Source organism: Notamacropus eugenii, chromosome 2 (assembly GCF_028372415.1).
Source record: "Notamacropus eugenii isolate mMacEug1 chromosome 2, mMacEug1.pri_v2, whole genome shotgun sequence".
NCBI lineage: Eukaryota > Metazoa > Chordata > Mammalia > Diprotodontia > Macropodidae > Notamacropus > Notamacropus eugenii.
The window spans coordinates 506,392,204-506,406,028 of NC_092873.1; the positions used below are offsets into that span (position 1 = coordinate 506,392,204).

The 13,825-nt window shown below is 49.1% G+C and overlaps 1 protein-coding gene across 2 annotated transcripts in view; it reads right to left on the reverse strand.

The window, feature by feature from the left end:
- Nucleotides 1-13,825, reverse strand: part of EIF2B3 (eukaryotic translation initiation factor 2B subunit gamma) — an 82,337-nt gene that overhangs the window by 39,543 nt on the left and 28,969 nt on the right. For both annotated transcript variants that reach the window (XM_072649227.1, XM_072649226.1), the window contains exons 4-5: nucleotides 13,643-13,802; nucleotides 8,213-8,324 (exon numbers count right to left, since the gene is read on the reverse strand). In XM_072649227.1, coding sequence (XP_072505328.1) covers nucleotides 8,213-8,324; nucleotides 13,643-13,802 — 272 coding nt within the window. The remainder of the gene's footprint in view (nucleotides 1-8,212; nucleotides 8,325-13,642; nucleotides 13,803-13,825) is intronic.

Consider the following 13,825-nt stretch of genomic DNA (forward strand, 5'->3'; position numbering starts at 1 on the left):
CCTGTCAGGGCCCCTCCGCGCTAAGAGCGCCTTCAGGCTTTCCTGACCCTAATTAAGCTCTCCGGCCGTGTAGTTTGCACCTGAATACCAGGATAGATAACAATAGGTGTGCCCAGATCCGGGACAATCTCGAGGGTGGGGAGAGCCCTCTCCCATCACGTTTCTCACGGGAAGAGGCGGAAATACACGAGATAGCTCGGTCTCACTCCTCGATTCCCTGGTGTTTCATGGGGGGCCTCGTGAGAACTCTAAGATTTAGAAGTTCCCACCTTTACCCGCCTGAGACTGTCCACATGGAATTGAGCTTCCATCCCCAACAGGAGGTAAAGGAAGACTTGGCTAACTGGAGAGGTGCAAGTTGTTCACGGTCAGGCCCTGCCTAATAATTTCATGGCACCTGCCTTGGCAACGTAACGAAATGACGATACTCTCTAAAAGTCAGGCCTAGACTGAGTGTCTCCTCAAACTGCCTAAGAAATCAACGCAATCCAGTCAGCAGGAGCTACCCTTCCACTATGCCAAGGAGATGACCCAGGAGGAAGGACACCCTGCCAGCAGAGCACAGGCTCAGGATGGGGCCCTGGCCAAAAGACAAGCCACGGGAAGTCTGCAGGTTCATCAGATGCTAGACCTGGAGCTGAAATGGGCCTTAAGAGTTCATCTAGTCTACCTCCCCCTGCCACCCCGCTATTTTAGAGATGAGAAAATGAAGGACCAGAGAGGTCGAGACCTACTAGCTGATACAGCCTGTGAAGCCCACCCACCAAAGCCCAGGGGCAGTCTCAAGCACCAACAAAATCCACGACCACACAATCTCTGGGCTGGGAGAGGCCTCTGAGTCCAGACCACACCTGAGTAAGACTTCTCTATGCCTTACCCTGCAGGACATCATCCAGTCTTTGCTTGAAAACCTCCCTTCCATGTTTGGCTAGGTCCAATTGTTTGGAAGTTTTCCCCTAACCTTAAATCAGCTTTTAAAAAAACCACTGGCATCTGTATCCCAAAGGGATCATAAAAAAGAGAAAAGCACCCACATGTACAAACATATTTATAGCAGCTCTTTTTGTGGTGGCAAAGAACTGGAAACTGAGGGGATGCCCATCAATGGGGAAAGGCTGAACAAGTTGTGGTATGTGAATGTAATGGAACACTATTGTGCTACAAGAAATGATGAATAGGCAGGCCTCAGAAAAACCTGGAAAGACTTACATGAAGTGAGAGTGAGTGAGCACTGGACACAGTAACAGCCATATTGTTAGATGATTGACTTCTCTAGACTTAGCTCTTCTCAGCAATGCAGGGATCTAAAATAAATCCAAGACTCATGGTGGAAAACACCATGCACATACAGAAAAACTGTGGCGTCTGAATGTATACTGAAGAAGGCTATTTTCTTTTCCTTTCTCATGGTTTTCCCCTTTTGTTCTGATTCTTCTTTTACAACATGACTAATGTGGAAATATGTTTAATATGATTATACACATATAGTCTATATCAGATTGCATGTCTTGGGGAGGTGGAAGCATTTAGAACTCAAAATCTTATAAAAGTGAATATTGACAACTAAAAGTAAATAAATTAAATTTAAAAATGGAAAAAAATTAATAATTTTTTCTTTTTTTTTTTTTTTTGAAGGGGAAAGGCTAGGCAGTTGGGTTAAGTGACTTGCCCAAGCTCACACAGCTATAAAAGGTCAAGTATCTGAGGCTGGATTTAAACTCAGGTCCTCCTGACTTCAGGGTCAGTGCTCCATTCACTGCACCACCTAGTTGCCCCTAATTTTTTAAAAAAACTGAAAATTAAAAAACCACTGGCTCAGTGTGGCACAGTAGATAAAGAGCTGGTCTCAGAGCTGGGAAAAACTGGGTTTAGAGTCCTAACTTGTGTGACCCTCCCAGAGCTCTAGGCCACTCTCTAAGGTTATAAGGCCCAGAGAAATGCCACTCTCAATCGCACTGGTAGGTGGTCTGAACAAGGCTGAGGCTGATGCCAGGCTTCTTTTCCTACAATCTCAGATATCATTCATTATCAGGGCTGCCACACTACTGGGCTGACTCCTACTGCATCCTACTGGTCCCCTGAGACTCCACGAGCTTTTTCACACACACTGCCATCTAACCACTCCTCCTCCATCTTGGACTGTGAAGCTGGTTTTTTGAACCCAGGTGGAAGGCTTTACATCCATCTCTAATAATTTCACCTTATCAGGTTCAATTTGGTCTGTGCTAAGATTTTTAAATATCCAAACTCCGTCATCACATGTGTTGCTCACTGCTGCCCACCACCTCCAAACACCCTGGGCCCTGCGCCAGCTTGTTTCCCTCACTTATTTATTCATGGGGCTTATTTGGATCCTCGAAGTCCTGAAGCAAGAAGGATGACACAAGCCTTCCTGGGTGGCTGCACTACACTGTCAGTACACAGTGTGGTCAACCAAAGCCCTCGGCACCTCTGGGCACACTTGGCATTTGCCAGGCATCGATTTTCTTAAAGGACTTGGTCCTAAAGAACATTCCATATTCTGAGGTGTGTGGTGAAGGATCAGGAATATCACAAAAACAAGGAAATGGAAACCAAGGCCCCACCAGAAAACCTAAAGTAGTGAAGAACAATTTGTCCAGAAAAGTCAACGGGCTCCTCAGCTGAAGAAAGGGCATTCAGGGTGTGAAGGCATCATTTCTGTCTATATGTGGTCCAGGGAGAAATGGTTCAGAAGAGGAGCCCTTCGGTACAAAAGGCAGCAGGGAAGGCAATTTACGACTGCAACCAGCTGCTGAGGAAGGCTGTGGAAATTCCTTCCCCAAAGAGCTTTAAACACTGGAGCCAGGCACCAGCCCGAGACAAGTCAGCAGGGCTCAACAAGCCTGCTTTGGACTGAGGAGCTGCACTCACAGTCAAGAACCAAATGAATGTATTAAACAAGCTACAGGAAAAAGTGCTTTCAGAGCCAAATGTGCTCTGATCTACTTTTTTCTGCATCCCATTAAGGCAGTGGGAGGAGAAACAGGAGGACTCACAGCTCACAAAAGACTAGGAATTTCCCTTCAGTGGGGAATATTCTCATCTTTCCCAAATCTGTGTGAGGGAAGCCAGGAGGGTATTGACCAGGGCAAGAAGGGGCAGGTCCTGAGAGTCTGATCCACAGCCTTGCCAAAGGAGGTAGATTTGGGGGCAAGGGGGAAGAAGCAGACTCAGGCAAAGCCAGACTTGGGGGGCCCATGGGCTTCTCATAGTAGTGCTACTTGGCTATTCTTTACATTGAGGCTATGACCACACTTGGTCTGTTTGCATTTCCTAGCTTTTTCTCACAGTGCAGCCAAGACAACAAGCATTTTATTAAGTATTTACTATGTGCCAAATACTATATTAATTGCTGGGAACATAAAGAAAGGCAAAAAACAGCTCCTGCTTTCAAGGAGCTCTAAGTATACTGGGAAGGTCAGTAAGCAGTGACTGTAAGCAACGAAGGAGCAGCACCTAGTTTTTGGTTAAGAGAAAATGAACCTCACATTACTAATAAATTCAACCCCACCTGGTCAGGGAAGTGAAGGCCAAAGTGGCAGTGCTCCTGGCCCAGGTGCTACTGCAGGTAGCGATGCCCAGCCAGGGCCCCACCCCACCATGGGAGGGCAGGAAATGGAAGCAGGAGAGAAAGCCCACACGTTAAGTGCCCCTCAAGGCCAGGACAGGTCTCTTTTTGGTGTGCTTTTAAAACTGCAGGCTTGATGTGTTATTTCTGCATTGGGATGGTATAGTCTCCCTTGAAAATAGCACAATCATGGTCTTTGGTGGGGGAGCAAGAGTGGAGAATGTAAAGAAGCAATGGAGAGAATGTCTCCGGGCAGGGAGGCCACCAGCCAGGCCTAGATGCAGCAGATTCTGGAGCCCACAGAGTCAAGCTCACAAGGAGGCCACAGTACTTTTAGCCAGGGTTCAGTGATAAAGAAGGCTCAGAAATTAATGACAGAAGAAATCTCGCCATAGGGCCCCCATCCTCATAGCTATCATCCCTTCCCTTCTATGCTATACTCCGTGAGAACGCTGGCAGCATTTCCTCTCCCTCATTCTCTTCTGAACTCTGAAGTATGGCTTCTAACTTCGTTATTCAACTGGTGACCAGCTACTAGCCAACTCTTAATGACTGAAGTGAATGGTGTTTTTTTCTTGCCCTCATCCTTCTCAGCCTCTTTGGAGCCTCTGACTATTCCATCACCTTCTTCTCCTTCCTCCTCTCTTCTGAGTTTTCTGATACTGCTCTCTCCTGGTTCTCCTCGTCCCTACCTGGCCAATCCTTGTCCATCTCTTCTGCTGGATTCATCCAGGACATACCCAATAACTGGAGGTGTTCCCCGGGGCTTTATCTGGAGACTTCTTCTCTTTTCCTTCTCTCCTACTTCACTTGAGGATCTCAGTAGATCCTAAGGATTCAAAGATGATCTCCGCTGATGCTTCTCAAATCTACTTAGCCAAACCTCACTTCTCTCCTGACTTCTTGCATTTCCAACTGCCTACCGGACATCATAAAACATGTCTTGGAGACATCTTAAACTCAATATGCCTCAAACTGAACTCATCATCACCCCCCCAAACCCTCTCCTCTTCCTAAATCCACTCCTTTTGTGGAGAGTCCTCAACCTCCCATTCACCCAGGCTTGCCCAACTCTCCCCAAGGCCCAATGATTGGATCTTTCTACTATCTCTTGCATATAAGAGATCTCCTCTGACGCTGCCCCTGCAGTCACCTGCTGGTGGGTCTCAGTGACACAGGTCTCTCCCCACACTGTTCTTTCAGCTGTCAAAGTAATCTTCCTAATGCATGTCACTCTGCCCCCTGTTGAAATTCCAATGGCTCCCTATCACGTCCAAGATTGAATATTAAATTCTCTGGCGTTCAAAGCCCTTCCTAACCTGCCCTGCCTTACCTTTCCAGTGTTCTTACATCTTACACTCCTTCACACAGTCTATCATCTATTGACATAGTCCTCCTTACTGTTCCATGAACAAGACACTCATCTCCCAACTCTGGACATTTTCTCTAACTGTGCCTCATGCTTGGAATGCCTTCTCTCCTGGCTTCCCTGGCTTCCTTTGAGTCCCAGCTAAAATCCTACCTGCCATAGGAAGCCTTTCCAGAATCCCCTTAGTTCCAGTGCCTTCTCTCTATTACTTCCGTATTTATGCTATCCAAAGCATGTTTGTAACTGGTTGTAAGCATGCCATCTCCCCCATTAGACAAGGAGCTCCTTAGGGCAGGGATGTCTTTGCACTTATTTGCATCCCCAATGCTTGGCACAGTGCCTGGCACAGAGCAGACATTTAATAAATGTTACTGACCAAGGGCCCAGGAGGAGCAGGAGCTGGTGGCCAAGCTAACCAGCATAATCTCTAGCCCTTGGGGCAACCGCAGGATCCTAGCAGCCAGCCCAGGGTTATGAGAAGGACAGTGAGCTTAGGAAAGGCAGCAGGGAGCACAGCATCCCAGGGTCTCCAAGCAGGCACTGAATAAGATTCCCTCCAGAATCTACCCAAGGGAATAGAGAGGGGGAGCAGCCCATCCCCTTCTGAACAGCCCCCGTTGTTCAATTTAGTGCAAGGTTTTCCTTATCTCTTTGTGATTTCCAACTATTACTCTGAAAAGACATTTTTATCCCCAGACAAAACCATGTAGTGTCAAATTCCTCTACTGAAGGGGAAAACTTTTTCCAAGGCTAACGTTCCCTGAAAGTGACTGAGGCTCCCCTTCCTCTTGTTCACATGTAGTAAAGGAAGGATTCTACTATGGCCAAGCCAGATGAGGTAATGAGGAGCAGGGAGGCTGCCAGGCCTGGAGCAGCACCTGCATCTGGATGCAAGGAACACCCACAGAGACGGACGGCTGCCTGCTGCCATGGGTGGCCCTCTCCAGCAGGTGTCTCTGACTCTCTCCCTCTGAGGGATGGAGGTGGAGCTGTCTAACTGGGCCCCTCCAGGAGAACAAGTACTTGAGTTCTCTTTCTAAGAAGGGAAGCGAGCAAAGCATACAGAGTACTCATGTTCTCTCCAGGCTGGAAGCTGCCAAAGGCTGAGCTGGAGAAGACTCCAACATCCCAGTCTGCAAATCCTGCCCATACACTGGATGAATATCTTGGGGCTCTGGGAAGTGTCCTCACTAAACAGTTCATGGGGGGTCTGGGCAGGTGGCCCAGGACTTTGCTCTCCTCACAAGGTCTCATTTCCCCAAAACCATAAAAAGGAGCAGAGGCTCCTCACCTACTGTGAAACCTCTGGAGGCATGAGTCTGAGCCCCAAGAAGGGAGCAGGTCCAGCCTAGCCTCACCCAGTAATCCCTGAGAGAGCAACTCCAACAAGGTACACAACTCTAGGGGGGGAATCAGCATTCTGAGCTGTCAGGCCATCCAAACTCCTGCCTCACCAGGCCTCCTCCATTTTATACACTACTTTCCAAAAAGTCTCTTGCTTTCAATACAAACCAAGGTCTCTGGATCTGAAATGAAGAAAAGACTGGGAAGACTGCTGCTGCACCACAACAGAATGCCTAGAAATGCAGAGCAGGCTACCCCGACGATCACACAGCGGAGGTGGAGAGCAGCCCAGTGGTTAGCTCTAGAGGCTCTCCCTGCTCCCTTCTCCAGACAACTGCCTCATCCAATCAACAAAGGAAACTCCCACAGCGCATTGAGGACCAAAAGCCAGGAAATGGGGGGAATAATACTGAGAACAAAACGGAGCCCTGAACAGTGGGAAGAGCCCTTGATCCAGACTCCCAAGAGCGGTACTTTCAGCCCAGATTTGCCACTAAAATCCCTGCAGGAGCCCCCTGCCATCAATCATCCCCACCACGATAGTAGTGTGTCCGTACGTGCCTTTTCTCCCCCTGTGCCCCAACCTCCCCCAAGAGAGCATAAGCTCCTCAAGGCTGGGGTCCTTTCCCATCTTCCCTCTGGTCACAAGGCTGAGCTAAGAGACTGGCACTTACGCAGCAATGGCTGTGCCAGGGGCCTCCAATGCTGCTGGGGATGGAAGCTCAATTCCATGTGGACAGTCTCAGGCGGGTAAAGGTGGGAACTTCTAAATCTTAGAGTTCTCACGAGGCCCCCCATAAACACCAGGGAATCGAGGAGTGAAACCGAGCAATCTCGTGTATTTCCGCCTCTTCCTGTGAGAAATGTGATGGGAGAGGGCTCTCCCCGCCCTCGAGATTGTCCCGGATCTGGGCACACCTATTGTTATCTAACAGGCACGGTATTCAGGTGCAAACTATGCGGCTGGAGAGCTTAATTAGGATCAGGAAAGCCTGAAAGCGCTCTTTGGCGGGAGGGGCATGGAGCGGACAGGACAGAAGGCCTCTCCTCCCTTTCCCTCTCTTCGCTCTTCCCTCCCCATCTCTCCCCACTTACACTTCTGCTTCCAATCTCTTATTGTAAGATCTTTGCCTCCTTGGGAGATTCCTCGCTCCCTCCTAAGGAAGAATTCCCCTGCACTTGTAACCAGAACCCTGAATAAAAGCTTAACCCTTGTTCGACTCTGGGAGGTCTCTTCTGTCATACGACTATCCAGTTTGGCCAGCCGAAGACCTGCGAGAGGTAAGGTAAGAAGACTCGGGTAGCCCTCAGGCCTCTAGGCCTGGCACAATGCCACTTTTTTATGCTGAGGTCCCAGTTTCTTTTGGAACTGATGATGCCTTCCTCTGCTAGCTATCTCCGTGTTCCCAACAGTTTGGGCTTAAACAGGACTACGGGTAAGCAGTCATTGTGGTATCCTTGGAATGACTGAACACTGAGCAACTGTCTCTATTTTTGTTAAGCACAACATCACATAAAATATTCTGGCTGCCATACGGCCCTATGCACAGATAAAGCAAAAACAAGCAGCTAGATTGTGTGCCCATAAAAGGCTCTGGATACCCCCTCCCCAAATGCACATGCACACCCTTTCCTAAGACAATCAGGCCCCAGAAGAACCAAGGGGACATACTCCCAAACAAACCCAGAGCTTTCCAGTCCTCCCTCTTCAAGGGCTTCCCCTGGCTGAAAAGGGTGGCAAGAAGACAAAGCTTTCCTAGTGCTCCCCATCTGGGGCAGAGGCTCAGGCACTGGGGCCATTTCACACAGCTCTGCTGAGCTCACACCACTGTCCTTCCCATCCACTTTATGCTACTTGAGTCACCGTCATTTAAGGGTGAGAAGCACCAAGAGGTGGGCACCAGGCTTACCTCTGCAGGATTGATGCCTTAATGATGAGTTCTTCATCCAAGTCAGCCTCATTAGCCATGAAAAGCAGCCTCGTTCCTGCGCTGTCCACGCCAATGAAGTCCCGCTGCTCCACTGAGGCACAAGAAACAGATCATCAGATATATGCCCTGGCTACCAGGGCCTTGGCTCGCTAAGGAGCAAGGTGAGCTGCTTCCCCTCCTCACAGCCCAAAGCCTAATGACACAGGTAGAACCTTGATCCACATTACATGTCACCAGGCCTCAGGAGAAGATGGGTGCAAAGCTAGTGCCCATGTGGATCAATCAGGGGCCTGGGGAGTAGCTACCAGGCTCTGATAGCAAGGAAGCCCCTTGGGGGCAATGTGTCTGTCCAGAAGGCACCACAGGGTGTCTGGGGCTATTCTCCAGTTATTCTTCAAAGGATGGCTACACTTCCACGAGGCAGCCTGAGGAAATGGAGCATGAGCGGTCAAGGAAATGAGAAGGGAATTTCAGGCAAAGACTGGAGCAGTGTAGAGAAGGTGAGCATTATGTTCTGGGAATGGGGAGGAACCCAGGTGGACTGTCCTGTATACACCAGAAGGACAGTAGGAAACGAGGCTCCACACCAGCTGGGGCCAGGGCATCAGCGCTCTGTGGGCATCCCCTCAGCAAGCCCACTCACCCCAACAACAAAGGGGTGGGCTCGTTCTCAGTGATCCAAGACTGGCTCCCACGGACCATTGTCTAAGTACTGGCAGACACAGTCACTCAGCCAGTTAATAACCATTTGTTAAGTGCCTACTCCATGACAACTGTCGTTGTTGTTCGGTCAGTTTGGTCATCTCTGACTATTCATGACTGTTTCCTGTTTCCCCTAAATCGCTAATAATAACTACCCTTATTATAACAAGTAACATCCAAACAAAGTATGTTTGCATTTGGGTCTCACAACAACTCTTCTAGAAAAATGCTACCAGGCTTATTACGACCCCTACCCTACCTAGAAAAAAAAGGACTCAGTTCAGTGACTGCCCCAGGGTCACGCCTCCCAGCTACTCTCAGAGACCGGATCTGAACCCAAACTTCAAGGTCAAGACTGGCCATGCTTAATCTGATTCCATCCAATTCCTCAACTGGACGTCCATTGAGTGCCAGCAGGGGAAGGTACAAAGCCATCGACACCTTCCAGGTACTCACATTCTACCTCAGCTTCCTGCCAGCTCCACCTAAGTCTGAGCTTTAATGCTCTCCCTCAGCTTTAAGGATGGTGAGCATCACTGTTGGTGGAGTTGTGAACTGATCCAACCAAGAAAAGTGAACATTTGTGGGCACTTTAAGGTTGGCAGAGCACTTATAGATACTGTCTCATCTGATCCTCAAAACAACCCTGGGATGGGTGCATTTCACAGAAGGGCACTCTCTCCACTGTGCCACCTGGACCAGGAGGTCTCAGGCACCAAACATTTCAAGAGAGGAAGTGAGGTGCAGTAGGAAGCACACTGAGTTTAGCCCTGGGATCACACTGCACCTGGCATTTACTAGCTTGATGACCCTGGGCTGGTGACTTATCCTTCCTGTGTCTCGTTTAGGGAGGTTCCAGAAGGGCCCCGGAGAGGATGCACATCCAGGGCTGCCAGGATCCCCGGCTATGGAGTTAATATGAGATTCTGACTACATGCACCTTGTGGTTCCTAATGAGATAACATATGGAAAAGAAGCATTTAAAGAAGCCCTGTACAAATGTTAGCTGTATCTTTAACACAAAAAACTGGGCCTGAGCTTCTTCACCCACAAATTGTGGGGGATGGACTAGGCTGGGGGGAGGGGGTGTGTGTGGAAACTTCACAGAACAAATCCCCTCAATAAAAGGATTTGTTTTGTAAAACTTGGACTCAGTCAAAAGGTCATACCCAAGGACCTAAAGGGCCACATGTGCCCTGGTGGCCAGTTTCCCCACCCCTGGACTAGGCCTTAGCTTAGGCCAGGGTCCTATGAAGGGAATGCACCAAATAGAAGCCAGGGTTTGAAAGGGCACACACAGCTTATGGAGTGGCAGGCAAACTACATACTTCATTACTTGGGGGCCACAGACCCCTTGGGTGATCTGACAAAGCCTAAAACTACTGGGATTATGGCCTAATTAAAGTTAGGGATTCAGTTAGAGATTAGTAAGAACACATCCAAGATAACGAGCCCCAGTTAGGAACCCATGTTTGAATCTAGAGCTAGAAATGACCTTGGGAATCATGCAGTCCAGCTCCTTCAGTTTAAAGATGAGGGAAATGAGGCCCAGAAGGGGCCCTCCTGGAGTTCAGATCTCCCACAGGCCGGTGCTCTCCATACCCCAAGCCCACCTACAAAGGGCTACATCATATTGACACTGGACTGCATAACCAAGTCCCAGTAGTATGACTCTGACTCAAACATGCAAAGAAAAACTTAGGATGTTATTTTTGGATAAATCCTGGAATATTCTGGCCCTGCCCAACTCCTTGGGGCTCACAAAACCACATACCGAAAGGAAGGGCCTGGAACCAACCGTTTACAGATAATTTTTCAGTGAAGTTGTATTTTTAACCCTTTCCCCAGTGCCCTTGATCCTCAATTCTATTTGTTCCCTTATGGCTAACAGAATGGCCATGATCTCACTGAATATGAAGTCCCAGCCTCCTGCACAGCTCAGTTCTGGCTTTGGAAGTAAACGAGCTGCCTTCAAAGCATGCCTCTAGAGAAGCGCTCCAGCATAGTCTGGATCCCACTGTGAAGCTGATGTGAGGCCAGCCCCTCCATGGCGCCTGCCCCTCTCCTTCCATCAGTGCTAGTACCCCAAGGCTCCAAATACAGGTCACTACACTGCCTCCCTCAGGATGAGCATCCATTCCAAGGGTATAGACCCTAATCCCTGCACATGGCATGGCTCCAGCTGTCTGTATGACAAAGGCTAAACCCATCTTCTCCCCCAGCAACAGCAGTCTGTCTTGGTGCCAACTCTAACCTGTGCCCCTTGTCTCTTCAATTCTATCACCATGTCACATGCTTCTTCCTTTGCTGAAATTCCTTCCCAACATTACAACTCCTGTGCAGGCCCTCATCCATAGGTGGCTAAAAGGATCATAGAATCTCAAAGGGTTGGAAAGAACTTCTGAGGTCCAGCCCAACACATATTTAAAACAGGAATCCTCTCCATAACACCCAAAGGGTAATCAGAAGACCACCAGTGATGGGGAACTCAAAAGGCATATGTGGTGTGTTCAGGAGCATTAGCACCTCTGACATGAGGGTTTGCTGAGTGCTTTTTAGGGCCATTCATCCACTTTTGGTGTCCACTTTCACAAAGCTATAACATGCATAGTGGCCACACCCTAGCAAAACCATCTCAGCAGATGGGTTAAACCAGGTTAAGGATACCCAACAGGCCTCGAACCTGACAGTGCGTTATGGGGCTATCTATCCCAAAAGCATGCAGACTTCCCTCAGAAGAATGAGTGGATGAGAACAATTTGTTCCAATAGCCACAAAGGTGGCTGCTGCAGACACCGTGAAATGCTTAGAGCTTGGTCAGGCAACAAAAACGCCAAATGTCATCCACTGCACCTTGGCCATCATCAATTGTCCTGACTTCTGTCCTGCCACTGGACTTCTGAGACTCTGGAAGAGGGAGGTTGACAACTTGGTGCAGCTCTGTCTCACTTAAATACAATTCCTATGCAAGTTGAGGTATCACCAGCGATGTCATCAAGAACTTACCAAAACACCTCATTCTACTTTCAAACTGCTCTAATCCGTACTTCCTTGTAACTCCTACCCATGAATCCAGGCCCTACTTTCTGGAGTCAAAGAGGACAACTGTAACTGCCATAGAGCAGTTTTTTAACTGCTTCAAGATGGTCTCCCCAATTCCTTCAACTAGTGACCACGAGGCGAAGGCTCCTATTCTGTCATCATGCCTATTACCCTCTTGTGGCGGGACTGTCAGTGTCTAGAAGGGTAGCACTGAAAGCAATACCCTAGAGGAGGTGTAGGCAAGGCCCAGCAGAATCAAGCTATCCCCCTCCCAGATACCATGCAGCCAAAGTCCAGATGACCTTTCTAGTTGCCATGCCAGATGGCTGACTCTCATTAGTAACAGTAGTTTGCTAAAAGCCTCTCAGTCTTTCCCACCTGAACTGTCTCTTAGCTAAGCCTTCCCCCTCCTCAGCTTGTGCAGCCAGTTTCTTAAATCCAGGCGAGTGGGAAGGATGCTACCCAAAAAACCAGCAGCCTGGCCAAGAGCAGTGCAGCCTGGAGGGCTCTGTGTTCAGAGGCAGCAAGAAAGGAGGCTCTCCCAAAGCCACTGTGAGCTACTCCTTATTGGGACGACACAAAGCCAAGGCTGTGGGAGACTCCGATCGATGCAGCAGCCAAGAATGCCTCCAGAGGCCCTGGGATGAGGCATGTTACCCAGCCCCTGACAGAGGTGACAGGCTCAAGGGCAGAAGGAGATGCACATCTGCAGTCACAGTCAGCGTAGGAATCCATTCTGCCTGACAATGTTGCTTTTCTTCTTTGTTTTCAGCGGGGGAAGGAAGGCTTTTGTTCATTGAAAAATTAAAATTTAAGAAGATGGCAGAGGGAAAGGAGTCAGAGGTGCAGATGAAATGGGGGAAAGGAGGGAAAAGGCCTCAGTGAAGAACCAGCTTGATAACACTGGGAATACCCAACATCTGGGCCCATTACCCAGTCAGTGTCTCATTTGCTCTTCAGACTGATCTCTGTCTAGCTAGAGGGAAAGAGAAGAAAGGATGATGCCGCTGCAAAGCTTGGAGGAAGGGAGGTGGTGAGAGGACAGTGGCCCCCCATCTTCATCAGTCCTCCCATTCCTCTGCTGCGATCTAGAAGGTTATCTCAGCTGGGAAATCTGTCCCCAGAAGGCCCCAGGAGTCATGAGGGGAATGGCCCAAGGAAGCTGGGATACTCTGGGCAGATGGCTCCCAGAGGGCTGACAGGTCACCCCCTGAGGGGCCCGGGGAGCTTCTCATGTATCTGTAGTACCAAGCAGGAAACAAAGGCCATGCCAACCACGGGGATAAGATGAGACTTGTTCTTGTAAAGCCTTGAGGGCAAAACAGGAAGCACCGTTCAGAGCCAGTAGTAGGTAGAGCCCCACTCGGGGAGACTCTCAAGTCCAGTATGTGGTAGATACTGGGGTTCTTGTTTGGGTGACAAGGATCCAGTCTTGATGCCTCTGGGTCTTTTCCAACTACAAGAGCCTGGGACTCAGGAAAGGACATGAACAGGACTACTGAAGGTGGAAAGACATAGATGGGCTGCAGTCAACACTAGGGGACAGAGGTCAGCCAGCGTTTTAGGAAGATATTTGAGAATGATAGGCTGAAACAGTGTTACCTCAAACCCCAGCACTTTGCTCCCATGAGATGGGGGAAGAACAAGACCTCAGGGGCTCCTTACCTGGCTTATTCTTCCCTTTCTGTCCTGGGACGGATTCTATGGACTCTGGGCCTCTCTTCATCAACATAGAAAGGGAAGCGTCGTGTGCTCGGAATAGGTCCACAACCTCGTGGAGAGCAACGTCTGTTATTAGGTCACAGCTCAGCACCAACACGTCTGTCTGGCAGGCAGGAAACACAAAGT